Source organism: Anser anser (genome assembly GCF_964211835.1).
Source record: "Anser anser genome assembly, chromosome: 4".
Taxonomy (NCBI): Eukaryota; Metazoa; Chordata; class Aves; order Anseriformes; family Anatidae; genus Anser; species Anser anser.
The window spans coordinates 1,009,722-1,036,217 of record NC_139724.1 but is presented as its reverse complement, the minus strand read 5'-3'; the positions used below and the strand labels follow the sequence as shown (position 1 = coordinate 1,036,217).

General features: G+C 38.9%; 1 protein-coding gene across 4 annotated transcripts in view; it reads right to left on the bottom strand.

Annotated features, from left to right (window-relative positions):
- The window catches only part of LOC310898754 (protein transport protein Sec24D-like), a 52,352-nt gene that overhangs the window by 22,662 nt on the left and 3,194 nt on the right, over nucleotides 1–26,496 (bottom strand). For all 4 annotated transcript variants that reach the window (XM_083834182.1, XM_083834184.1, XM_083834185.1 and 1 more), the window contains exons 2-8: nucleotides 26,298–26,492; nucleotides 24,255–24,381; nucleotides 21,975–22,123; nucleotides 19,659–19,928; nucleotides 18,186–18,307; nucleotides 14,677–14,788; nucleotides 13,197–13,324 (exon numbers count right to left, since the gene is read on the bottom strand). In XM_083834182.1, coding sequence (XP_083690308.1) covers nucleotides 13,197–13,324; nucleotides 14,677–14,788; nucleotides 18,186–18,307; nucleotides 19,659–19,928; nucleotides 21,975–22,123; nucleotides 24,255–24,381; nucleotides 26,298–26,448 — 1,059 coding nt within the window. In that variant the 5' untranslated portion in view covers nucleotides 26,449–26,492. The remainder of the gene's footprint in view (nucleotides 1–13,196; nucleotides 13,325–14,676; nucleotides 14,789–18,185; nucleotides 18,308–19,658; nucleotides 19,929–21,974; nucleotides 22,124–24,254; nucleotides 24,382–26,297; nucleotides 26,493–26,496) is intronic.

Below are 26,496 nucleotides of genomic sequence, written 5' to 3'. Positions count from 1 at the left end.
ACCAAGAAATGCATGCAACAGACTGAAGGATTTTGTCTAACAGAAAAATCTTGAAAAAAAGCCCTGTTTTTTGATTTCTTAACGTGAAACGTTCGTTTACTGTTCAGTATTTTCTTAAAATAATTTAAACCATTACACCACTAATGAACATATCTAATAATAAAGCAATTTATATGGTAACTTCTGAATAAAGACCCAGACTGAAATCATCCAAACCCACTTCTTCACAACACAGTTGTTACAACAAATTCATTTCTGTTTGGGTGTGTAAACTGCTATTACGTTTCCAACTGTCAAAATAATTTCCATTGGAGTCAAAAAACTTGTTAATACCTAGATCTTATAGGAATTTACAAAGATAAATAATGTACAAGCATTTAAAAAGCAAAAAAAAAGATTAGAAAGTCTACACTAATGAATACATAAAACGAAAACTGTTGCTATCCACAGTCCAAAAGAAATGGTGCTAAATGGGAAAGCCCTGCTTTCTACGCTCCACAGCCTGTACTTCACTCTCTGTAGATGTCACTGTACACTAGAAGATAAAGAGATCTGTTTACGGTCCCATGGAAGTCAGTGGCAAACTTTCACAGAAGGAGGGGATGAAGCAAATCAAAAAATCTCAGATTCCCTTTTTTTTTTTGAAACCAATGCAGTACTCCTTTTTCTTTTGCTTCTCCAACTATAAACTGTCAGCATTTTCCTTCTCTCCTCCTGTAAATTTCTACAAATAATAAATGAATCAATTTAGGTATCTACCATACCTATTTGAACATTTACTGTATTTGTGTGTTTTGCTCTTGCACCTCTCCTACTCCCTTATCTCCTCAAAATGCTTTCCCCAATTTACCTATTTGGATCTCCTGACTGAGAACAGAGACAGTCCTCAAAAACTGGACATGTAGGAATTGATTGTCAGCTTTCCAGCACTATCAAATTATAAATATTTATCAAAACCAATGACTAAAACTACTACTCAGTAGCATAAATCTGACCTTGTAAAATAAATTCCTTTTATGTAAGCTGAAGGACTGGAGAGGCAGAAAGAATCAGCTGCACTGGGAGGCAGAACAGTATGGTTTTATGTTAAAGGGAACTGGGCAGAAGAGATGGGAAATACTGTGGAAGACCTGCATAAACTTTCCCTTCTCTGAAGCCTCAGGGCCCCACTATAGTGCAAGCCCTGAAAGCTGATCTGATAAACTATAACTTACCTCACTATTAGTCCAAATATAGCTGGGATAGCAAGATTTATTTTGGAAATATTTCAGCCAGGACATCTCTCTGGAGTCAGATCTGTATCACAGAGCAATAGATAGGCATTGGTGGCACCGCTCCAAGATGAAATACATCCATTAAAACTTCCAAAGGGACTATAACCTGTGCTTTAAAGTCTCAGAGAGCTGAATTACTATTGCTTGCTATAAAAACGAAGACCTGACCCACTCCTGAGGGTTCCCTGTGATGCCTGCAGAGTATCACTGTATTCATATTGCAGGATCAGGGCCACAGCTGGGAATTGTAAGTGTAGGAACAAGGACTGCGCTGAAGCTCAAGTTCATCATGGCACATCTCTGGAAAAGCATTCTGAAGAGAAAATCAGAAGACAGTCTGGAGAATGAAAAAGTGGCATATGCAAACAGTGAAGAGAACTAGCTATTTATCACAGAACAAACTGAAAAATATACACCATCTGTTTTCATTGCCAGACTCACATACATAGACTGAGCTACAAGAAAACCTTTCGTAGCTGTGCTGCAAGTCCAATCTCCACATACAATGTAAGGCAAAATGCGTAATGTAAGGCAAATGCCAACGCGCACTCCTAGCCCCCCACAACATACACCCTATTAGTACCTGATGAATCTGCATTAGGAGTAATATTTTTGCCCAGAGTTTGACTCCATCATCATTTTAATGCATTTAACACCCCAGCACTAAAACAACAGGAACGTGTATTGAAATGAGACCCACACAATTTGCAAATCTGGCTACATCCAAGAGGAACACGAAAACTCGTACCAGGAGTGCAATTTTCAATTACATCAGTATCTCCATCACAATCCCTTCCTCCTCTTCCCCGCAAGATGAGGAATTTGCCACCAGTTTCTCTATATACTTTTGAAGAACTTTACCAGCTTACACAGAGAGCTGCTCTATGCAATGTTACACTGGATACTATATATGACAAATTGCCTGTTCAACTGCAAATTATCTCAGTACAAATGATTTTGAAAGTATAACCCATGAAAGAACCATATTTAGTATCTGAGATTTCAGGAGACTAGTTAATTGACATGTTTAGATGAGGGCTATTTGTTTCTAAAGGAAGATTATCTCACAGGTTTGGAAAGCTGCACAGATACATATCTCTTGATGACTTACGATAGTTCCTTAAAATTACACTCTACAGTACGCTAGCAGATAAAACATTTTATACTTCAGTACAGCGAACATTAAACACACTGTATTTGTACAACTGATTACCAGAAATAAAGACACAACTGCCAGTTACTCAATTCAGACAATTCATCCCACAGACAAGCTGTGCAGGGCAACAAAATCCAGAAAGGCACTGTTTCTAGAGTTATTATTTACGTTGACATTCATGTAAGTCTGATTATTAAAATATTTATATGAGCATTTTAAGCAAGGCTACACTATATAACTTTCTAATGATCAGGGAGATGATTGTTGGCCAAGGTTGGTACCGCTGCCCCATGCAAATCTTGTGCTTCATTTGTACAGTCGAGAGATGCGTAAAAAGTCCACAGGATAAACAGAGAGAATTTTGAAATGTAGCGCTTTTTTTTTTTGGGGGGGGGGGGGGGGCACGACATGACAACAAAAACAAAAAAAAACCCTAGGTCATGAACCAAACTGCCTGTGTTTTCTATGACTGTTGAAGCATTTTGATGTCTTTTATTAAACCGTCATAGATTGCTTTTGAGAAAGATTAATCAGTCAACAAACAATCCCTCGGTTTTGAGTTGCTTTACTGGTTCATATTAAAATGCCAGGAAAGCATTTCCCTTTGTGATGTTCCTACTGTCTTGAGAAGCCATTCCCTCTGAAGTCAGAAACAACTTTGCTGATTCTTGATTTTGGATGTTGAACACTATCAGCCTCCTCAGCTGATATGACTCGAGCCAGTCTGTACTGCGTAATCTACAAAGGTCACAGCAGGTTCAAGTATTTTCTGTAATAGTGCTTTTTCATCTGTTTTATTTGTTTGCATAATGCAGCATGGCTGAAGCGTCAACTCTGTGATGCAATCTTAGCTCTAACCCAATTTTTACAGATTGCAGTGAAATGCAAGGAGTATGTTCAAACCTTCTTGTTCAAAAATCCTTCCCACCCAGGCCAAACATTCACCTGCATCCATGGTAGCATGAAAAATACCAGGGCACAGTAGATGAGCTTCAAGTTGGCACTGCACATGGGATAAGATCCAGCAAGTACCAAAATCAACAGAAATCTAGTCATTTATATCAATAATAGGTCAGACTATCCACGAAATATTTATTCAGTCAGCACTCCCTTTTTAAGGGGAACATTGCAACTTACTGAGTAGAGCTAGCAGCATGAAGAGTGCAAATACAGGCTGCTCTAATCAAAATTCAAAGGATTTAAAGAAGTTTGAGGATGGGGGAAAACATGAAATACTGATAAAATTTTGACACAAAGAAACCCCAGAAGTAGGTAGCTTACTTCTTTAGAACTTCCGTATCACAGTGGTGGCAGAAGGGAAAAAAAAAGTTTAATATCCAGGCTTAATAGAGACACAATTTCTTCTGGTCAAGATGCCAGGTTGGGAATACCAACTGTTAACAAGATAGCTCTCTCCAGCACTTCTCAGCTTTGAAGTAGTGACTGTTATTTGGATGTACGGACATGCTGCATCTCAAGTCAAGGTCAGCAGCCAGGATGAACTGATGATATAAGCAGGAGTGTGAAATTGGATAATCAAGAAACTGTGCTGAACAACAGACTTTAAAAATGTTAACACTATAGAATCGGAGCTCAAGCAGGACATCTCTCAATCTAGAGAGACATACCTGTACTAATCAGCAAAAGCACAAGCTCGTGCAGAGGCACGCGCACAAGGTGAGAATGGAAGGAGTAGGAGACAAAGCTACCCTAGGGCAGCTCAGCCCCCTCTTAGGACTGCTGAGGGTGACATGCACGTGTTAAATCATGAGAGGATACTGGTTCATGCCTGGACTAATCCACAGCTCCATTTCCCAAACATCAGTATCAAAGATGGTCCAGCACTGCAGTCCTTGTCTGAGATTTTTTTTGTCATTGTCACAGTAGTTGTAAAACCGTAGAAAAATAAGACAAGTTTAACGTACCTTTTCTACAGAAATGTTAATAGTTACAAGAAGAGGTAATCTAGCTTTATTGATCACAAAAGTTTCACAATAAAATCAGGAGTTTGATCTTCCATGAGAAGGCATTCTGATTTAAGATGTCTAGCTTGACATTCATTCAGCACAAAATGAAATAAAAGTTAGTGACATATTTTACAGAAGCAAATGGAATTAGCAAAGCATTTTATTTTTTTCAGATCACTGCAGGAAAGCCCTAAAGTATCTTCGAAACAGCTGACAGAATTTGGGCTCCAAATACTATTACTACTGACTTCTTGACAGGTCCGGTCTCTACATGTTTTGTATGGTCACATCAGTGTTAGATTACACACACACAAGTTTTCAGGATTGCTAAATACAGGATAAATCTAACACCACAGTTTAAAACACAGGCACAACCTATTACCTGCAAACATAATGGATAAACTGCAGATCAATTCTGTTTTAGAGTAGCCAACGACCACTTTTCACAAACACAGCTCTGACTGTTTCTAACGTGCTCTAGAATACCCTCAGGATAGCCAATCAGGCAACTCACCAAACAGTGCTCAGGGAACATGCAGCTCTAGGTTTAGGGAACAAATATTTAAGTTTGTAAATAAATCTAAGCATAGTGTTGTAATCTCTTAAGCAACAATTCTGGATGAAGTTCTGCCACAGGAGAGTATTGCCAGTGTTATTCAAACCTTTGCAGAAAGAACAAAACCAAAACCTAAATGGATTTCATGATCATTGTGGCTTACTGTCAAATTCAGTGGCAAAACAGATGGGGTTCTTCTTTTATTTTGTACAGACACACACACACAGCTAGGTAGACAATGTATACATATAATTTTTGTCAGCATTTGAGAGAAGAGTATCTTACTGATTTAAGATTTACAGCATGAAAGATCTGTTGAATGGAGGGTTTCTTTCCTTCTCAAAAACCTGGAGCTGTTTTTTTTTTTTTTTTTTTGTTAGAAGGTATTGCTGTGACTTTTTAAGCCAAGCTTACAGGTGTTTTAATTCAAGGTGTATAAAATAGTTCTGCTTAACATTGTTCAGGAAGACCAGCAGGTCTTCAGTAACCATGCCTCTAGGGCTAGTTAATTTACTTCCATTGAAATCAGAAAGAAGTGAGAATTCCTGAAGCGTCATGCTACAATCACAAGCCAACTCTAGCTGGTCACTTGCCTCTATTAGAGGAATACTTAGAATAAGGAGAATTTTTATTACGTGAACAAAAAGCAGCACAGGATATCTTAACCTCTGAAGCAAGGATATCTGGTGTGAGTTTAATATCCTTTTTAAGTCCTTTCCATGATACAGAAGCTTAGCCTTGAAGGTCAGTAGCAAAACTAGCTGTTATTTTAAAAATACAACATCAGGTAGGAGTATTTATATTCTGAGTCTCCCTTCCATGGATACCTTCACTGCTATGATAGCTGGATGCTTCAGGCAGTCTCCAGGATCTCCCAGCAGTAAGTGTTTGTATGCAACTACGCTCCTTTCTTTTATTTAAAGATTAAGCTGCTGCTGAACATCACAAGTAAGGGGCTGTGCAAAGAGCTATGAGCTAAGCAGTCCTGGGAAGGACAAAAACCTGTACTATTGCTCCTGTTCTCCAGGGCTGAGGAGATCATCTTTGCATCTATTTAGCAAGCACAGATTACCTGATTCTGTTAAACACTAAAAAAAGAGCAGCCCCTCCTTCACATTTATTTCCTGTCCTACAAGAAGAGAAGGATCCCTTCTCACAGAATAAAGGGACATACGTAGAAGGCTTAGTCTCCCCTATTTTCCTACAGGACAGCATTACAGCCTGCTATTATGATTAGGCCCTAGATATGGCCTCATGCTGCTGAACTTCACTTGAGATGCAGCATGTCCATACATCCAAATAACTGTTTGATACTAAGAATAAACCTAAACATTAAAATAATAAAAAAAATAAATAAAATCAAACATCAGCTTCTTTTTCAATTTAATACAAACTTCTTTCCCCTTTCAAATTACATACATTGTTCCATTCAGAATATGATTCTGCACTACTGGACAGATAAATAAAGTATGTATAAACTGAACATGCAAGAATAGCTTCAGTTTAAAAAGCAAAATAAAGCTTTTCGTCCTGAACTAACTAAATACCAGGGTGTGCTGACTCTGTGAAGTTTTCCAAGGTAACTGAGTAACATCCCTGCAGGCTTAATGTTAGAGCTCGCACAGTCTTACAATGTTTAATTTACTGCTGTTGCTGTGGTCAGCTTTGGCCAGTGCATAAGAGGAGACAAACACCATTTCAGGAGAGCAACATGCAGCCTGGAGAGGAAAATGCACCCACAGAATGTCAAGTGGCATTCGAGGAGCTATTTTGAGTTACAGATGTATCTAGCAACAGCCAAAGTAATTTTTTTTACGAGTATAATTTTTGTTGGTGAAACTATTAAGTGGCTATGATTATTATTTTTTAATTCCCTCTTTCCCCTCGATATTTACTGGTGCTTAGTCAGGCTTTTCTTCTGCCATGACCATTCTGAAGAACAGATAGTTTCCAACTTATCAGAAAGTAATTACATCACCATAACCTAAATCGTTAGAAATGCACTTTTCCCAGTCTAACCTTTCAAGACTGTGCAAATTAATCAGGGATTCTGATTAGAATATGAATAAAGTATATATGAATGTCAATTTTCCAAGTCACTGTCCCCATCTCTTTCAGAATTAAGTCCCTACTGTAACAACAACGATGCATGGAACAACACACTACAGAAGTATGAAGAGTATTTTAAAAAGTGTACACTAAAAACAAAAATGGGAAAAAATAAATAAGGAAATTTACTTGAATTAGGAAAAGCTATGCTGCCAAAATCTTTGCTAACTTTGGCTCTACATTCTTGTTACACCGTGTAGTTACAGCCCAATAGTCTAACTAAAACTTTCTCCTAGAAGATGAAGTCTTGGGAAGCAATCCAATTCCAAATGCTTTACTACCAAATGCAGACTAGTGCTGGACATACTCCATAAAGAAAGCCTTATCTAATACAGGATTTATGCATCTCTAAATTAGGCACTGCAAAACCTAGCTCGCAGGCACTGCCTCCCAAGTGATATAAAGCTTTCAGGGTAAGGCACCTGGAGATGCATGTAAGTTCTGGGCTGTATACACCACACATGGGATAGTCAGGCACCCCAGAGAGCTATACAAAAAAAACACAACATTAACCTGGAGCTAGTCAGTAGGAGGGAAAAAAAAGCACTGAAAGCAACAAGGTTCAACAACTCTTTTCCAGATTCCAGGCAGACTCAGGAGCACAAGACCAGAGTTTCACAGTTCCCTCTCAAATGAAGGTGTTAAAGGGATGCTTTGGAACATGTTTTAACATCTGAAAAATGGAGGAAATAGTAATGTTTAGGCTCACATTTAACAGAGCAGATAGACAGTGATGAGCTCAGGATACAAGCTTATGCTACCTGGACAGTTTCTACCTGGATTGACTGTTCCCAATAGCTCAACAATGGATTGGTTGTAAAAATACCAAGGCAGTCCTAAGAACATGGTGGAATGTCTTGTAGCATGGCCCTATCTCTAAGCTAACTGGCCTAGTTGGAATCTACAAGGCAGTACTGGTGTATGTGCTTTCTTTCTGGTCCACTAACTTCCATCTCTGGAAGTTTAAACAGATGCAATAAACGCTGCTGTACAGACTGCTCAATAGCTCCCCATTCCTGGAGGGTGAAGAAGCCTTTCAACATAGTCAGACTGCGTCCTAACTATTAAGTTACATCACACACACTTCATGTTTTAGAAAAACATGACAACAGGCACAGATTACTCTGGAAGTATGCCCAAAATACATCAGCAAAACTCAGACACTGCTGGATCTTTGACAATCCAGAGAACTGCACAGCACGCAATACAATATGCCCTAGTTACTATTCGGAGATAGCAAAACTTTATCTCTTCACTGGTTAACAGGTGCTCTTTCTGCTGTGGAGTACTAATTTGAGAGGAGGAAGGCTTTGTCACCCACAATGGAGAGGAAAAGTCCAGTATTGTCTACAAACACACAACAATTTTGAATAATTTTAATATAAAGAGTCATATGTAGTTTACACAAAGGAAAAAGGTCGTGAAACATTCAATAAGCCCTGACATTTCATTTCCACTAGTGGTGAATATGAAGTGGAATCTCAGTTATATCAAGTCCCATATGAGGATTACAAATTTACAAGCCAACACTGAAAACGATGAGATATTTCAAAACAGACAGCAGAGCAAAACAAATGCCCAGCTCTTTAAGAGCCTTTCCTTCAGAAAGGGTTTTTTTTTTTTTTTTTTTTTACTATCATCTTTTGCTATTCAAAAAAATATTTCTAGTAGTAAGGACAATTTTACTGCCTAATCATGGAATTCCTATCTAAAAAGGCTCACAGTGCAAAATTGCTGAACTGCATAAAACCAATTGCTTAGGTAAAGGCAGCACCAATATAAAAAGAAACTTTACAAAGAACTTCTGGGCGATCCTAGAGCTACAGACCAGCAAGTCTTACTTCCATAGAAAGCAAATTGGTAGATATTACAATGGAGGAGAACATAAAAAGACACGCCAATAAACAGGACATACAGAGGGAGAGTTGATGTGGCTCTTGCAGAGGGATGTCATGACACAATCTATTGAGTTCTGTCAAGAGTCAGCCAGCATGCAGACAAGCATGACTTAGTTGATATAATGTACTTTGCTTTTTAAAAGTCTTTTGATAGAATCCCTCATCAAAAGCCCTTAAATTAGCTAGTCTTTCACACAGTATTGGGGAACATCCTCCTGCAAGTCAGTAACTAAAAATCGAAGGGTAAAATAAAAAACTGATGGCTTTTTACAGTGGGTAGATGCTATCAGTGAGCACTTCTGTTCTGCAATCTGTGCTTTTTAACACATCCCTAATGGAAAGGAAGAATTAGTAAGGTATTTCCATTAAATCATTTTGTACTGCCTACAATCTAAGTGTTCCTCAGTCCCCTCAAACCAAAGCTCTGCACAAGCACAGAACCATTAATAAATACATGTGCCTATATAAAAATGTGTTTCAAAAAGCCTGCTTGCCATTCTTACTGGCCACCGAATACAAACTACAGAATCTGAGTCCCCACCGATCCCACAGTAGATCACAAGAGTGTAGGGATTTCCCTGAATTCTTCAAATTTATTCAGCATTTGAATGACTTGTTTCAAACCCACTTCTTGGGGTCTAAGTGAAAATTCACACACTGTTACTCTGTTACAGAAAAGGGATTTTGTAACACTGCATCACCTGCTAGTTACTCACCTCACCCAGTTTGTAGTTTCTGCTAACCTTACAACTGACACAGCTCTACCTAGGAAATGCACTATCATCCCTGTAAAAAAACATGGCTTTCCAAGCAGCTCAGCTGCACTGGGTACCATCATATCTCAGTATTCTTCTGAAAAGGTTAAATGGCTTTCAGCTCATGAACACCAGAATTTCTGAGAAGCAATTCCATTCCAGTTTTATCTTTTTAACTTGTTAATCTACTGAGGAGAAACGTGAAATAATAATTTCTCACCACTGAGTATTTCTATGAGGAAATAACAAATAAGTAAGTAATAACATTGTAGAGAGTGACAACACAAAACTACTAAGGAACAAGAAAGAAAGTCACTCTAGATATTTTAATATTTAAAACTATATATATTTTTGGAGTTGTTTATATTTGATTTTAAAACTTGAAATACTCTTTTAACTAACTTTTTAAGCAGGCAGTATTAAATGTTAAACCAAGATCACATGGTTTATTCAGGCTCTGTAAACATTCACGCATCTCCAGAACAAATTCACGTAGAGCTTTGTCCATGATGATAACAGTGAGAGCTGGTTATTTTTATAGACTGTTGCTAAAGCACTGGTGGACTAAAAATAAGTTCTATCAAACAGTGATACTGTATCGTCAAAATCTTTAACAAACAAATACTTTTCATAGATCATCCAGATCAGAGGAGTGAAAATGAACTGGTTTTTTTTTTTTGAGAAATAATAAATGAAGACTTACTATAGATAAAGATTCAGAAACATCTAGAGCCGTTAAGACACCGGCCAGGGGTGAGGAGGCATGAATGTTCTAACAATCTTAACTTCTAATGATATATAGCATACATGTATAGCATACATGTAAGGTTCGCTAGTCTATGGTTTTCTAGACTGGCTGCGGAAGGCTATTTGTCATTTGTAATCATGAGAGACTGTGGGCCCTTCATGGAAGTTGCCTCTCTTTCAACTCTAGGGCCTTTCTGAATAACCTCATTTCACTTGCTCTGCTCTTCTGAAGCTCAGTGTCCATGTGCTGAGTGTTACTAACCTGGCTGTTCTTAGGACATCAAATACAAGCTGTCAGCGATCTCTACTGAACAGTCTCTACTTGTGTTAGTAATAGAAGATGAAATAATACAATATTGCTTAATGTGTTACATTTGCGATGTACTGTTCCGGGGCTGCGCTTGGAAGATACAAAATATATGTGCAAGGATAGCATGAGAGAATGCACCGATTCATGCTGAGGAGTAAGGAGGACTAAAAGAATGCTCAATTTGCAAGACATCTAGATAACTGGGGCCTCTTGGACCCCGGGAACTGGATCAAACCAACCTTGCGGTTTGGACTGAGACCAAGGGCTCAGAGAGCATGCGTGAGAAGGAAAGGTTAAAAAGTTCAACTCTGATGAAGACATCTTACTTCATCCCGACGACCACCAGAGTGTAGTACGCAAGCGCAGAAGGACTGATACAATAATTAGCATATGAAGCGGGGCTAGGCGGAGCTAGGAAATGAATATGCATAGATGTGTTGTAAAACAATGCATATGTAATATTTTAGGAGATAAAAGAGAATGTGAGTGAACAAATCGGATGAAGTTAGATTTGGGCAGGCATGCCCCTAACTTCCGGAGCCTAATAAAAGCACCTTCATATAATCACTTTGTGGATAATGTGTCTTCATGAATGCTAACAAAGCTACAACTTTTTAGACTGAAATTTTCCACACTGGACTTCAGCCAATTTTGAGAGACATTTTTCAGACTTCAGTTTTTTAGCCTCTTCCGATAAAGAAGCTAGGGAAAAAACACTGCTCTTTACAGATTAATGAATTCTGCTGACCCTTCCAACAGCTTGAGAGCACTAACTCTTCAGAACCAGGGGGTCACCGCGTACATTTCTTTTTTGCCAACAGTGGAAAAATCCTCCTGAACTTGGCCAAGTGTTTGCACATACTGTTAATTTACGTATGCAGAAGAGATTTCAATTTAAACAACTTGATCGTTCATCCAAACACTGTACAGGAGACAGAGAAGCCATGTATGGGAAGCATAAGTGACTGGAAGCAGACTGAAAGACATGCAAATGAGGAGCCAATGTGACAGCAGAACCCTATGGGCACAGAAGAGGGGTAAAGGGGACTGAATAGCAAAGGCTGTCTGGTAAGGTGAAGGAGTGGGGAAGCAACAGCAGGAGTTTCATCTAGGAGAAAATGCAGGGGGCGGCAAGCCAAGTCCACACATTCCCCTCAAAAACTGGAATGAAACCCAAAATTGCTGTCTAGCAGACAAATGGTGAGACTTGCTATCTGCAGAACTGTAAGTAACACACCCTATTTCCCTGTGGACCCCAGAGAAGATAACTACGTAGTTATCTTCCCTGCTAAAGTAAAAATCTTAATTCAAACTACAGAAGTCTGTTGGATTGGAAGTTATCCATCCAGATAAAGATCAACATCTGCTTTTTTCCAACTTATTTTTCCAAAAACAAAAAAAATCCCAAAGAATTAACAAGCAATAAAGCAAAGTTAAAGAAAATCAAAGACTACCAAAACCAAACACTGAAAGTCTGTGCAATTTTTATTAGGCTTTTCTGTGCGTGTTTTATGATGGAGTTTCTGAAGACACAATCACATATTATAACTTATATGAGATCCCCACTTTTTTTTTTTCAGCAAACAATACTCTGAAAGTAAATTAGCATTGCACGTGAAAAGGAAATGCCATCTACAGACCTTCATTGCAGAATTTAGAAGCTGCACAATGAAGAAGGCAGGCAGTTAAGGACAAGAAAGGACAGCCCTACAGATGATGCAGTTACAAGCTGCACTTGCAAACTGGTTGTATCCCTGCTACTGATGCAACCCATTGGGGATACCAGGAAGCTGTGTACCCATGTAACAACTATCCTGAGATCATAGGACACTGCGAATCTGCAGAATTATTTTGCACATGAACTAGGGCTATGCTTGGAATAGGAGGGGCTGTCATAGATGGCAGTGTGAGAAAAAAAAATGATTAGGTTAGTGCCTCCAAATAACTGCCAAAAATGGGTAGTTACATTTGTCTGCTTTCTATGACTCAGCTCGCCCAAGTAGAAAATACCCTAATCTTCTTTATTTTGTAAAGAACAAAATGGAAAAGTGAGATTTTTTGAATGTAACTATTCATGTAGTAAAATGAATTTAGTCTCTGTTGATACTGTTCAGGGCTATCCTCTTTTAATGTCTTTGCCTATAGTTATGTAATTCTAGCAGCTGCCAGTCACAGCATAAAGTAGATAGTTGGGGCAACACCAGGAACTTGCTGGTTCAGATTACATAGTTACCACTCTTGTACCTTTTCAAAGATATTTATCCCTTGAAGTTGCATCATGACCCAAGTGCAACTCAGCCTTCTGCAGCTACCTCTCTACTCTAACTCCTTCACAGTCACCCTCCCAGCCCACCCAACCAGAGAAGAAGTCATTAACCGTTAGGAGACAAAACCACATGGGACTAATATTCTGTTAGTCCTCACCTCATTCTGCGGAACAAGAGCAAAAGGCTGGATGACAGCTGCCAGTGGGATGTGAGCCTGTTTGGCCATATCTGAAGATGACGGGAAGCAGTAGGTAGTACATCGGATATAACGAGGGCTGGCATGGCCTAGAACACCCAACAAAGCATGCACAGTGAAAGACTGATAAAAGGAATCTGCCTGTCCTAAACACAAACCAGAAAAACAACAACAAAACAACAAGAGCATATGCTAAGTTAAATACATGCTTTTTGTTCTCCCATGGAAGCTTCTGCCCATCTCATGTATCAATCCACTGCCTCCCCCTGTAGGCAAACCTCTCCTTGCTGTTCAAGTTTAATGAATAGATTTAAAAGTATCAAGAAAAAAAAAGCACCATTATTTGCAATGAGAATCTCCATAGAGATTAATTTGAAAATATCCATATCTGAGGTGTTGAAAGGAAATAATATGGATGAAAACCCCAGTAAGAATGTCAACACTGTACATAAAATGCAGCAAACTGATACTTACTGTCAAGACCATGCTAATGAGCTAGCTCTAATTCAGAAGGTAGGATACCAGTGTTAACATGACCATGCTGATATATCCTGCAAGATACAGTGTGCTGAAATCACTACCCCATTTCTTGTAGCACAGTTTAGCTCAGTTCCCTCAAAGAGAAACTGCATTCTGCAAGGCAGATGAGCACTGGAAGTCCAAGGCAGTTCAGAAACTGCCTTCTTATGTTCCTTTTTTTTTTTTTTTGTTTTAAACCATCAGCCTGCAGTTCTGCTCAGTTTCTTGAGAGGAATTTCTTTGTTCATTACAACCACATTATCCCATTCTCAGATAATGTCCAAAAATCTTGATGTGTTCGTCTGTTTCGTATAGCTCATCCAAGCACTGATCAATTAATGCTGGACTAAATGATACCATCAGTTTTATCTATATTAAAGTATCAAGTCTGCTGTCAAGAGCACAGAATAGGGTACTTACAGGGTCTAGGCTAAAGCAAATGGAGGTACACTAGTCAAACGAAAACATTAAGCCAACTAGACAGGCCCATACTATGTCCCCATAGTTTGAATACAATTTTCCAAAATTCTTATCTTAAAACACAACAATGATAGAGCCAGTGCTTTTTATAGTGCCCATCTTTTAAAATTTCAGAAGAATCTGAAGAGGACCTTTTACTTGAAAACCTTGAAAAAATTTACGTTAAGAGAAGTTGTGTCAGTTATGCATATTACTTTAAATTTCAGCAAGGGTAGAAAAGGTAAGGACAAGGTGATCTCATGGCTTTCACTGGAATTAACCAAAAGTTTAAGAATTCAGTTCTCCCCCCCGCTCCCCCTCCCACACACACCTAGAAGCAATTTTCCCATTTTATGTCCAATTTAGAGTAAGAAACACCATTTTTAGGTGATAAATGTGAGAATTTAGTCATATATACATATATTCACTTCATTTTCCCCAAAGCAGTAACAAGGACAGTTACCTTGATCTTGGATTACGCAGTCTGTAGTGACAAGAGGAGGAACCTGTCCTCTTGTGTTTGTAGCATAGATCTGCCCTCCCCTAGAAGCTTTGTCGTTTTCAATGACTTGAATCTGATGAATAAGAAGCGAGAACAGTGTGAGAAAGATCGGCCATGCATTCAGTTACATCCATAAAGAGTTAGACCAAGTAGAACTATTGTCTTATATAGAGGTGCCATAAACCCATCACATACAAACTTCTAGGATAGTTAAGAACTAGAAAACTACATAGACACAGCTGAGCAGTGTAACTCACAGCTACAGTTGCCTGTTGGAACTCTGCAGAGGTAACGCTACGCATAGGGGTTGACCAGACCTATATACACTTAACAAGGGAGTTGTTCAAAGCATGTTGACTGCAGGAGTCAGACATTTTCAGGAGAGTCTAGCCAGCAAACTGAATAGAGTGGTTGTGTAAATAAGCCTTGTTACTGAATCTGGCCTTCCAAGCTCCAAGATCAAACCTAAGTGCAAACAGGTTGCATCACCTTACTCAGATGTCACATATACCAGCTTTTGTATGGCCATAATTGTGCCAGATGCTGTTCTTCATAAATGAATGTGTGGGTAATTTATCTGATTGCAATAGTGGGAGGGGTTGGCCCTCAATTCCTCCCCCCACTAGGCTCTGTGCACAGGATGGTTAAAAAGTGAATGATAACCTACGGAGAATACCACCTTCCTAGCTGAGCTATATTTCAGCACTGCAATTTAGAAGGTAGTAATTTCAATCCTCAAGAAAAGCCTGTCTGGCCATGAGGTAGTATGTCAACCCTGGAACTGAGTGTTTTCATTCCCTGAGTCATACTACCATGTCATACTACCTCCTAGGAAAAAAAAAAAGTAAAGGAGAGCAATCACAGAAAACTTCTGGTGAAGCAGCTCAAATCATGTGCATTCTGGTTGAAGACTAGTGAATTATTTTCATGAAATGCTCATGAAGCTGGCTTTACTACTTAACAAATTCGCTTTGTGTACACTGTCTATACTGTCACTTCTGCAGTCCCACATGCAGAAGTTTGATACTTTTCAGGGTACAACTGAAGTTATATAAATGGGTATATTGGTCCACACCACAAACTGGATCACTGAGACGATACCACTATTCCTTCTCATCCTCAAAGGAGTTATCTTTTCAGTAATCCATTTTAGGGTGTAGCCTAACAGCTGTGAGAAAGAGGAAGGAGGCAGGGATTTTTTGAAACTGCCCTTGCCACTGCTGCTGGTATCCCATGCAATTGTATCTTTACACTGCACATGAATTTCTAATAATAGCTGTGGAACTTCAGAAGCCTCTGCTGGAAAGCAAACAGAAGAAAAACAAAACTAGTCAGCACGGAGTGTATTGATCATTGTCCAAGAGGTATTTCCTAACACACTGGAATTAATCTACGGCCTATAACATTTTCATTCTCCTTAAAGTTTTTTTTATTGCAATTTAAATATACAATACATTCCTCGGAGCTTGTTACATCTTCTGCTTGATTACTTTTCCCTGCCTGCTTGGCTTGTATACTTATCAGTAACTCTTGGATTAGAAAGGAAAAAGGCTTTGTTCTACAAAGGTCTGCTAGCTGAAGGAAGCAAACCACTTCAAGACTTAGCTCTGCAAAGGATCAATGCACCATGGTATTCTGCAGTTAACTGACCTAAATATATCATTGTTCTTGGAAATAATTGTTGACAAAGCACAGATGCTAGTTTTCATAGATGTTGTCACAGAATGTATCAACCTCTAACGTATGTAAGAAAATATAAATCAACAATGGCTACAGATAAGAAGTAAATTTATCTGGCAACACTACTGTAATTGTATAATGTAAATATAACAAGAGAAAATACACATGATCATACTTACTCCTCATTCTGAGTTAGCTTTTTGTCCTCTGCAGACATTGACCCAGATCGTGTTTCTTTTAAACATGTCATTTTGATCCTCTCTGTGCTGCTAAAACAAACCTTTTAACCTATTTTAACATCATTGTCATAGTCAGGGCTGTTTATTCTACATGTGTAATTGAAACAAGACATCAGTCCATGTTTTTGTGCCAGACTTCCCACTCCCCTGATGCCTTTTTTTCCCTACATTATACAAGATGATTTTGTACTTCTTACATAAAAGCACCATACTGAAACACTAAGAATGGTCAGCCTATTCAGGGCACTATTACCTACACTTGCTAATTATACCAAAATTCACTTCAGGTGTTTTTTTGTTGTTGTTTTGTTTTCTTAAAACCACAATGATGGCAATTGCAGTTGTCACATTAACCTCTAAATGGTTACCAAAAAAAAAAGCATTTTTCCAAGATATTTTCAGTTTTTCAGTAAAACCATCACTGGATAAAACAAAGGAAAATCCCAATATAAGGAAGTAAAGCTACACCCTACTGAACAGGATCAGGATTTTATGCAAGTGATTTTCTCCCCTCCCAGTAAAACACAAACGCTTTCCTGCACAGTAGTACTGCTTCAGCAGAGAAATGGGAGATTCCTTCCCCCAGACAAGCTTACAGTGTGGTGGTTAATGCATCTAAGTAGAAAGTCCTGTGTCAAAGCTACAAGATAGCCTGCTTCAAGAATCCTGACCCTCCAAGGACCTTTCCACGCGTTTGGCTGATCGCCAAAACCTGTGTAAGTGTGTGCATCAGTGTGCTTTCCCCATGAGCTCAGCACAATTCCAACCCTACTTTGATCAGCTGTGTCCAATAAAAAAACACAAGTTAGAGCCTGCATCTGACAATTCCTTTCGGTAATAATTAGACTACTTTATTCAAGAAAGATTCACAATCCATATCTTGTTTTACTTTTCCTCTAACACAATTCTAAAAAGAAGAGGCTTTGTCCCACCAGTGCACATTCAGGCAGGCTTCAACAACTGAGCCTTCTGAACCTGTAGGAAGCTTAAGCATTACGTATACCCTGAGCTTCTGAAATCCTTACAAGGGTGGAAAGATGCTCAAGCAAATAGTTCTGGTTGCCTGAGGAACTCCTGCAAACAGTGACGTGGCTTTTGAGCATGGGTCTTCTCAGCTTTTCCATGTTTGCAATTTTAGAGTTCGCATACCTGTGCTCTGCACCAGTCCTACTTTAGGTGTCTACCTGTTACTAAGTTTAAGCCTTGGATCTTTCTGGAGTGGAAAAGAAAGGTGACCAGCTGCAGAGAATGCAAGTAATCCCTCAGCACTCCTTACTGTCATAATGAGAACCTTGTTGAGAATTCCCATTAATGTACTCTGAGTTGTGGGTATGTCCCATGTCAGCTAAAGTTATAAAGCCTCTTCAGTTCTAAACCTAGTACTATGCAGTACTCAGTTATTCCAAACTGACAACACAAAGTAAAAAGCCCATGTAGTTAAAAGACTATACAAAAATTGCAACATAACCTGTAAACCAAGCCATGTAAATGCAATGGCATTAAATGGAGCAGAAATTTACTTTCATAAAACATAAGTGCCACATTACTTACTGGGCTTGGAATAGAATCAGGATCAAGCTTCTTCTGCTGTGGACTGGAGAGCTGTGCTGGACCTCCAGGAAAGGCACCAGGATAAGACGGTTGAGATCCTGCCATCTGAGGGCCATAGTTTGCTGTACAGTTACAAATGACCATTGATATAAAGTATTTAAGCTCTGTTATCAATTTTAATATCAGCTTTTGCCATACAAATCATTCTTACTTCTGCTAAATGCAACGTCTTCCTTTCTGTTTTCAGCAAGTACAAGAAATGGGTTATTTTAGCTCATGCAGTCTGTATTCTAAAGGTAAGCATAAAACTAGGTGTGCCAAGTCTAGTTCCAAAACTTTTCAATTATATTTTTTGAATATAATTAAAGTTTTTGCTATTATATAGCACAGTAGGATTGCTGGTAGAGGTTATTACAGCTACCCAAACCAGGCCTTTCACAGAATGGCTTTTGTTGGAATGGACCTTAAAGACCACCCAGTTCCAACCCCTCTGCCATAGGCAGGGACTCCACCCACTAGATCAGGGTGCCCAGGTCCTCATCCAACCTAGCCTTGGACACCTCCAGCGATGGGGCATCCAGATTCTCCGGGTAGTCTGTTCCAGTGCCTCAGCACCTTCGGAGTGAAGAATTTCCTTTTAATCTAAATCTTCGCTCTTTTAGTTCAAAATCATTCCTCTTTGTCCTATCACTATCTTCCTTTTTATAAAGTTGCTCTCCACCTTTTTTTTTTATAAGCCCCCTTTAAGTACTGAAAGGCTACAATGTGGTCTCCCTGGAGCCTTCTCCAGGCTGAACAGCTCCAGCTCTCTCAGCCTTTCTTCACAGCAGAAGTGCTCCAGCCCAGTAACACTTCTCAGGTTGGGTTGCCTAATACCTGGACGAGGAAGTTATCCTCAGTGCACTCTAGGAGTCTCCTGGATCACTTACAGCCTGCTGTGTGAATTTCCCAGCAGAAATCTGGGTGGTTGAAGCAGCCACCCATCAGGACAGGTGTCTGTGTGCATGATGCTTCTTGCAGCTGAAGCAGGAAGGCCTCATCAACAGGCTCCCCTTGATCAGGCTGCCTGTAGGAGACCCCAGCCACAAGGTGTCCTTTATGGGTCCGGTCCTTAGCCTTTACCCACATGCTTTCAGCCTGTCTGTGGCTGTTTCTCAGAGCCAGCTCTGTGCAATCTATCCATTTCTCAACATCCCTGCCCCTCCTTCCCTGCCTGTCTCTTCTGTTAAAAAAAAAAAAAAAATCTCCTTTTTCTTGTTAAGTTCTCAATAGAACGATGAACTTTTGAGCAAAATTATATCCTGCCTTGAATGCACTGACAGGCAATAACAACTTCCATTCTACAAAAAGGCAATTAAATTTTCATTTTTCCAAGGCAACAGAACATCAGCTGTGAGAGGTCACAGTTCCATCAGCGATTCTCACTACATTTGTTTGTTTGTTTTCAATTAGATACCAAAAATCATTCTCTACCTTGCTGCGGATGATATCCAGGCCCTGGAGGCTGTCCTGGAAGCTGTTGCAAGTTAGGATTCGGGGGGCCAGATCCAGGGATCCCATCTTGTCTGGCCATAGTAGGCAACGAAGGTTGAGCACAAAGGCCACTGAAATTATTTGCTGGTGGAGAAACCTGCGATCCAGGTGGCAAAGCCATTTGCTGCTGTGTTGGAGGTGTTGCCTGTGGACCCTGAAAAGATGCTGGATGCCCGGAAGATGTGAGAGAGCTCGGAGTAGTGCCAGGACCTGAGCAAGAAATTATTTATCAAATGAGTCAAAAATGACAACCTACTTACTCCATATATTCGTAACATACAGGGAATACTGAGTTACATACTGACATGCTTCATTAAGCAGATTCTAAATGTCTGTTCATAAAACAAATCAGACCTCACGGTTTAAGTATGAACTGATTCAGATGTTCAATTTTATTTCCTTCAGCTCTATTTTCAATAAAATCCTACAGCTGGGGTGGGTGGGGAAAGGGAGGAGGCGGCCAGCCTTCAACAATTCTTGACTAGAATACATATAAATCACTACTGGCTTTTGATATATTTAAATTCTTAATGTGAAACAACATTCCTTTTGGCTTAATAATCAATTTCTCTTATGTAGCTTTTTTTTTTGTTGTTAGTTTGATCTTCCCATTTCACCATGACAAACTAAACGGAAGTTAAACCCACTCAATCTGTTTTACAACCATCTTCTGGTTTTGATGTTAAAAGATGAAACGTGGAAATTATTTTGCACACACTGGTGAGGAATAGTTTGTTGCTTGTAAAACCCAGATTCCAATTAGAATTAAGAGGACCCTGCAAGTGGTTTTCTTTTTGAGACTTAAAATCTGTAAATGCTCTTTACTTTACAAAACCTGCATTTTTAGTCAAACATCCCCCAAAAGACCTATGGAAAATTAATTTTCAAGAATGCTAAAAAAAATAGCAAATTAGGTTTGGAGCAAAAGGACTAATGTTAATAAATAAATATTAAAACGTATCTTCTGTCAGACTTGTGAACCGAAAAAAGTGTCACATGCAAATCATGCTCAGGTTCTCTATTGGTACACACAAACATTGCTCCAGCAGCATAACAAGCCATGAATTTCAGCGCTCAGTCAAGTTACACCAACTTAGCCTTACCTCTAAGCAAAAATCAGAAGAATAAAACCCAACACAGGGGCATAACTATAAAGATACCCTTCAGACCACTGAAGACATGGTATCTCAACATTCCCGCATGTAACAAGATAAGCGAGAACGTTATCTAATTGTTGCTGGAGGCAATATAACAAAGGCAGGAAGAAAAACAATACTTTTTGCTCTAAATAATATGAGTTGCTGCATATGAAGTGCTGAAATTGCTGAATATGAAGTGCTGCTGTAGAGGTGCTGGGCCACACTTCATCCTGTATAGAACTATCTGACTTAATTGTGCACTTGCAGTTCAGTACACCAAGGCTGAATTCAAGTCAAAATTACGTTTTCTAAGGTAAAGAAGTAAGTTTTCACAAGCCATTGTGCAAATGGAGGGTCAGACCCCTGGCAGTTATACAACTTTCATTAATCTCAAGTTCGTAACCTGTCAAGTCAGACAAGGAACAATGATACAACATCAGTACAGCCTGAACTGAAAAGTTCATCTTTACACATATCTTATGATGATATCAGCCACTAAAGTGATCTTAGTTTAGCAAACATCCTCATAAATGCCCTGGCCACAGAGAAACAAGATGCTAACTAAATTCCACTGCTTTCCAGTCAAATGGTAAATTTGACCAGGAAATACTCAGAAAAAAGCAGATATAGCAAGACAGAAAATTACTGATGGGAAGCAATTTATGTGGAAGAATCACATGATCACATCTTTGCCTCATGTTTTAGTTTTAACCGCAAATTAAATGCAAACAGAATTTAAATGAAAAACTAAACTATAAGTTTTGGGCAAAAAAGAATAAGATAAAGAGAGAAACTATAAAAAGCTGAGAAAAACAAAACAATGTCTGTATATTATTGATCATGTCTTGGCCGTCACTGCCAGCATGAACAAATAATGAGAAATGACAGATAAGGTAACCAACACGTATGGAAGGCTCAACAAATTTTGATTCAGAACTAACTCAAGAACACTGATGTAAAAAACTGGATGAGAATAAAAATGTAAGAATTTGAGCAAATGATAGAGGGCAAGAATTTATTATCTGCTTATATGCAAGTTCAGTAAGTTTCTAATTATTGTCTTAATAGCATTAACTCAGGAAAAAGTCAAACAGACAAATCGGATAAAAATGATTACCATAGCTATTTATCTGCATGCTGTTGAGCTGGTTAGCAAGCTGTGTTGTGGATGAAGTAGATGCAGTATTTGGGTAGGCTGGCTGTGACTGATGACTGTAGGGAGGATAGGAAGGTCCTGTATTGTTTGGAGGTGGAGGGCCTTGAAACCTGAAGGGAAAAATGAGTGCGGTTATGCAAGGAACTACATCAACCAGTCATAATCCCAGAAGGTCCAATACCTTCTCAAGGGTGGTGCTGAAACAATTAATTAGGTTGACCAAACCTTCCAGAGAATTCTCATGTTCTGCTCAGAAGAAGTATATTTTTGTTAAAATAGTCACAAAGCACAAAGAAGCACAAAGAGAATGCATTTTTTCAAACATGTTTGTTTGTATACTTAATAGAAACAAAGAAGCTTGAGTATTCCATGGAGAAGAGACAGAGTTAGTAACTATATGAAAGCTTGAAGATAAAGAAACTGAAGCTTCTGAATTTAGCACATCCCTCCATCCCCTCTCCGTGCTTATGAAGTAAGCTCCCCTATCAGGAATGAATGAAAGGTATTCAGAGAATACCTGCAAAGAGAGGGCAATGGACAGAGAAACTGTTAAGGAGTTCTCAGTTATAGCTGGAAGATGAGGATGAAGGTGGGGAAAAACTGCTGCATGGTTACCAGACACAGGAAAGCATAAAGGCAAGAGAAAGAACTGAAAAAAAAGGAAGAGGTAACACATGGCTCTATTTCATTCTGATCAAATGAGATCTCAGGCTATCTCCTAGATATCTACATTGTTTTATCCACAACCGTTTTTAAAACTGAGGACAGTCCTAGGTACATCAAGAGAAGAAGAATTCACTTTCCTTGAAATTTTGATATGGAGATTTCCTTTCCTAGGATAGCAGCTCTCAGCAGTTTGGGAATAAAACAAGATCAGGTAAAAACAATGGCTGTGTAGCTGTCAGGACGGTGACCAAAACTTAGGGAAGAGAATCAGTATTTTGCTGGGCCGGTCATGTCACTGACTTTCATTTTCCTTGTTTTCAGGTCTTCAGGACAACCGATGCTTCTCCCCGTCCATTTGTACACCTTTTTTCCCCCCCCCCTCAACAGATGACCAGTCTCTGTGGGTCCTCTTTACACAGTTGTAACACACAGACAACAGGCTTTCCTATTCTCTGATGCCTCATAAAACATACGCATGGCTTTACTTGAACACAAATAACTTCACCACAACCAAACAAGCACAGAGGCAGAGTAAGGCTTCAATCAACTGAAACAAGAATGTTGTTACATGAAATTAAGGTCACTAAAGCTAAAATAGCTATAGGTACACAAACTCTGATTTTGTCACTCATAATTAACAATTGACAGAATTAATTAAGAGTTAAGTGCATTTACCCACTTACAACCCAGCCTGCAATACAACCACTGTGTAATCAAGCTTGTCTACCCTATCCTTTCATCCCCTCATACCATAATTTTTCCAAGACTCATATTTACAGCTTCAACCTGTCCCTAGTTCTCTCCCTTCCCTGCTCCCATCTCCTTCACTTCTTCCTGTAAGTTCTGGAGGCAGGAAAACAACACTTAAATTCTTCATAATTAATCTCAGACTAACTGACTGAGCAAAAGAGCAGCAGTCATCCATCTGAAAAATTATATCAAACCTGCATTATAAAATGTCTTTAAAGTACCCTACAGATCCTTGGCTGTGATCCCACAGCAACGAAGCAAAGACAAGAGAGGGGAAAAAACCTACAGCTATACCAACATGTACCAGCTTCTAGTCAAAACTCACCAGCAACAATTAATTTTTAAATAACAACTTCTTGGTACCTACCTCACAGCAAAGGAGAACTAAGATATCAGAAAACAACTTAAAAAAAGCAACTTATATATATGTGTATATATATATATATATAAGCACCTTACTGCTGCTTTTAAGCAATGAGTCTAAGGTTCAAGCAGAAATAATAGTTAAAAATAATATATAAAATAGTATATAAATACATAAATATATTTTATATATAATTTATAAATATATAAAAATAGTTAAAAATAAAACAACTCACAATAAAGACGTGACTTGTTCTAAAAATTTAATTAATGAGATTATACTGTATGATCTAGCAGCTTAACATCACAGAGAACTGAACTAGAAGATGCAGTTCAGAACCGGAGTAAGTCAGAACTGCTGAAGATAAAAGGGATGCCATACTTAAATGCCAGTGAAACAGCCAAAGAGAGGAAAGAGAGGTCAAATAACTTAGATCTCATGTATTAATTCTTGAAAGTCACCTGTGCATTGGCTGTCCCACTGCACCGGGCCCATTCTGGAAGTTGGTCTGGCTCAACTGATGTGTACCAGGTGGTGGAGGCCCAACAGGAGCTGAAGATCCAAGAGGCACAGTTGATTTTAACATACCTGCCAAACAAGAAGTACTTTCACGTAAGAATCCTTAAAAAAAAAAAAGCACAAGATCATAAAAAATTATAAGTGTACAGCCCTGCTCTAAAAATAAGAAATAGCAGCTCCAGGTGGCCCTACCTGAGCGGGGGGGGAAGATGACCCCCAAAGGTCCCTTCTAACCTCAGCCTTTCTGTAAGAAAGGGGGTATTCTTGGTCAGCTACAGAAGCATATATGAAAAAGACAGCAACAAAGGAGCCAACCAGTAGTTGTTAACTTTCCAACAAAAGAACCCAAGAGGGACAGTAAGAAAGAATCAAGAATGGAGAAACAGACCCTCCAGTCCAATTTGGGATACTGGAAGTTCCCTATCATCTGGTTATTTTTGTAGGGAGAAGCATGAGATCCCTTTGCTTTCAGAGACCTCATCAGAAAGAAAATTTGGAACAATCTTAAAAGCCACAAAAACCCCCACCAACGCTGCTTCCATATGTAGGCCCAGTAAATCTATGCTAAGAAGGGTTAACTCAGATCTAGAACATCAACCATAAAGGGATTATAATTTATGTAAGAACCACTGTTGAATAAACGGTTTTTCAATCTTTATTTCTTGAATTATTTTCATTTAAATTACTCTAACATCAAAAATTTGTTTGGCACCTAAACTGGTATTTTTTCCTAGCATTCTAATAAGCCAATTACCAGAAGTAATTCTGACTACATTTAGCATTGGGTTAAAGTAACACAACTACACAACTCCTGCTGTCTTTACAAAGAACATTTTATATATAAAACAAAAAAACAAACAAGCAGTTGGGTATTTGGTTCTGTTATTACCCTACCCAAACACAAATACTGAGTTTAATGTAAATTACCATAATCTGACTGGTATTAAAAAATAATTCAGACATCTTTACTATTTTAACTGTCATTTTCCTCTGTGAAGTCATATTGAGATGATCCCTCTCTCTCCTCCCTATTTTGCCTAGGTGTGTTAATAGACTTAATGAAGGAAGAGGGAATCTTACTTTTGGGATATTTCCCACAGTCCCAATTCACAAGTTTAGTATGCCTAGAGTTCGCTGAAATTAGACCAGTATGACTTACAGCAAAATGGGCTTCAGTTCTATGCTCTCAAATTTCTTTTGTTGATTTTTTTTTTTTTTTTTTAAGAACTCAGCCACTATATTCTCACTTATTATACTTCTTGAAAAATCTGAAGCCACATACCAAGTTAAAATGAATGAAACGGAAAGGAGAGACAGTAACAATCAGGTTTATCTTTTGGACATCAAATTACATTATCTGTAGCATGATTTCATTTGTAAACAGCAAACAAGCCATCTGCATGTAAAAGCTACCCAAGTTCCCTTTCCTCATGGAAAATAACCGCCTCCTAAGTGGTCAGAAAGCAGATGGGCTCCACTTACCGAGCATTATCCAAACACGTCACCCAGCAAGCAAGCTTAAGTAGTAAAACATCAACCTGTATTTATAGACACATTTGTGCTCAGGAACCTAGTTGGACACAGGTCCTATGGCAAAGAATACAACCCATTTCTGAGAGCCTGCTTGCCATTAACACATAGGAGCTGAGAAATATTTCTTTATTCCCAGAATTTTGTTGTTGTTGTCTGTATTAACAAACACCTGTATTACGTTAATCACAGCACAGCATTGAGCACTGGTGTCTACTGCTTCCCCGACAATGGAATTCAGAGGTCGGAATCCCACTACCAGGCATCTTACATCAACACCTGAGCACAAACAGTAATGCAAGCAAAGGTGGGGCAGGATCCTAGTGCATCAGCAGTGTAAAGCTGAGCACCGTGTGTTGACACAAGTACAATGAAGAGATGCAAAACACCAGAAGAGATACAAAACAAATCACAAAAAAAGCAGATTGAAAACATATTTTAAGTCAATTTCATACCTGGTTGAGGCGCTGCGTATGAGGAGTTGGGATCGCCATAATGCCCATAATGAAGTGAAGAATTAGGTGGTCCAAAACTTGTAGAAAAGCCTCCCGTTCTTGGCTGGGATTGGGAATATGGAGGAGCTGCAACATAACCTTGTTGACTCATGATGGCAATATTCTTACTCCAAGTATGGGGTCCTCCTTAACTACCTGC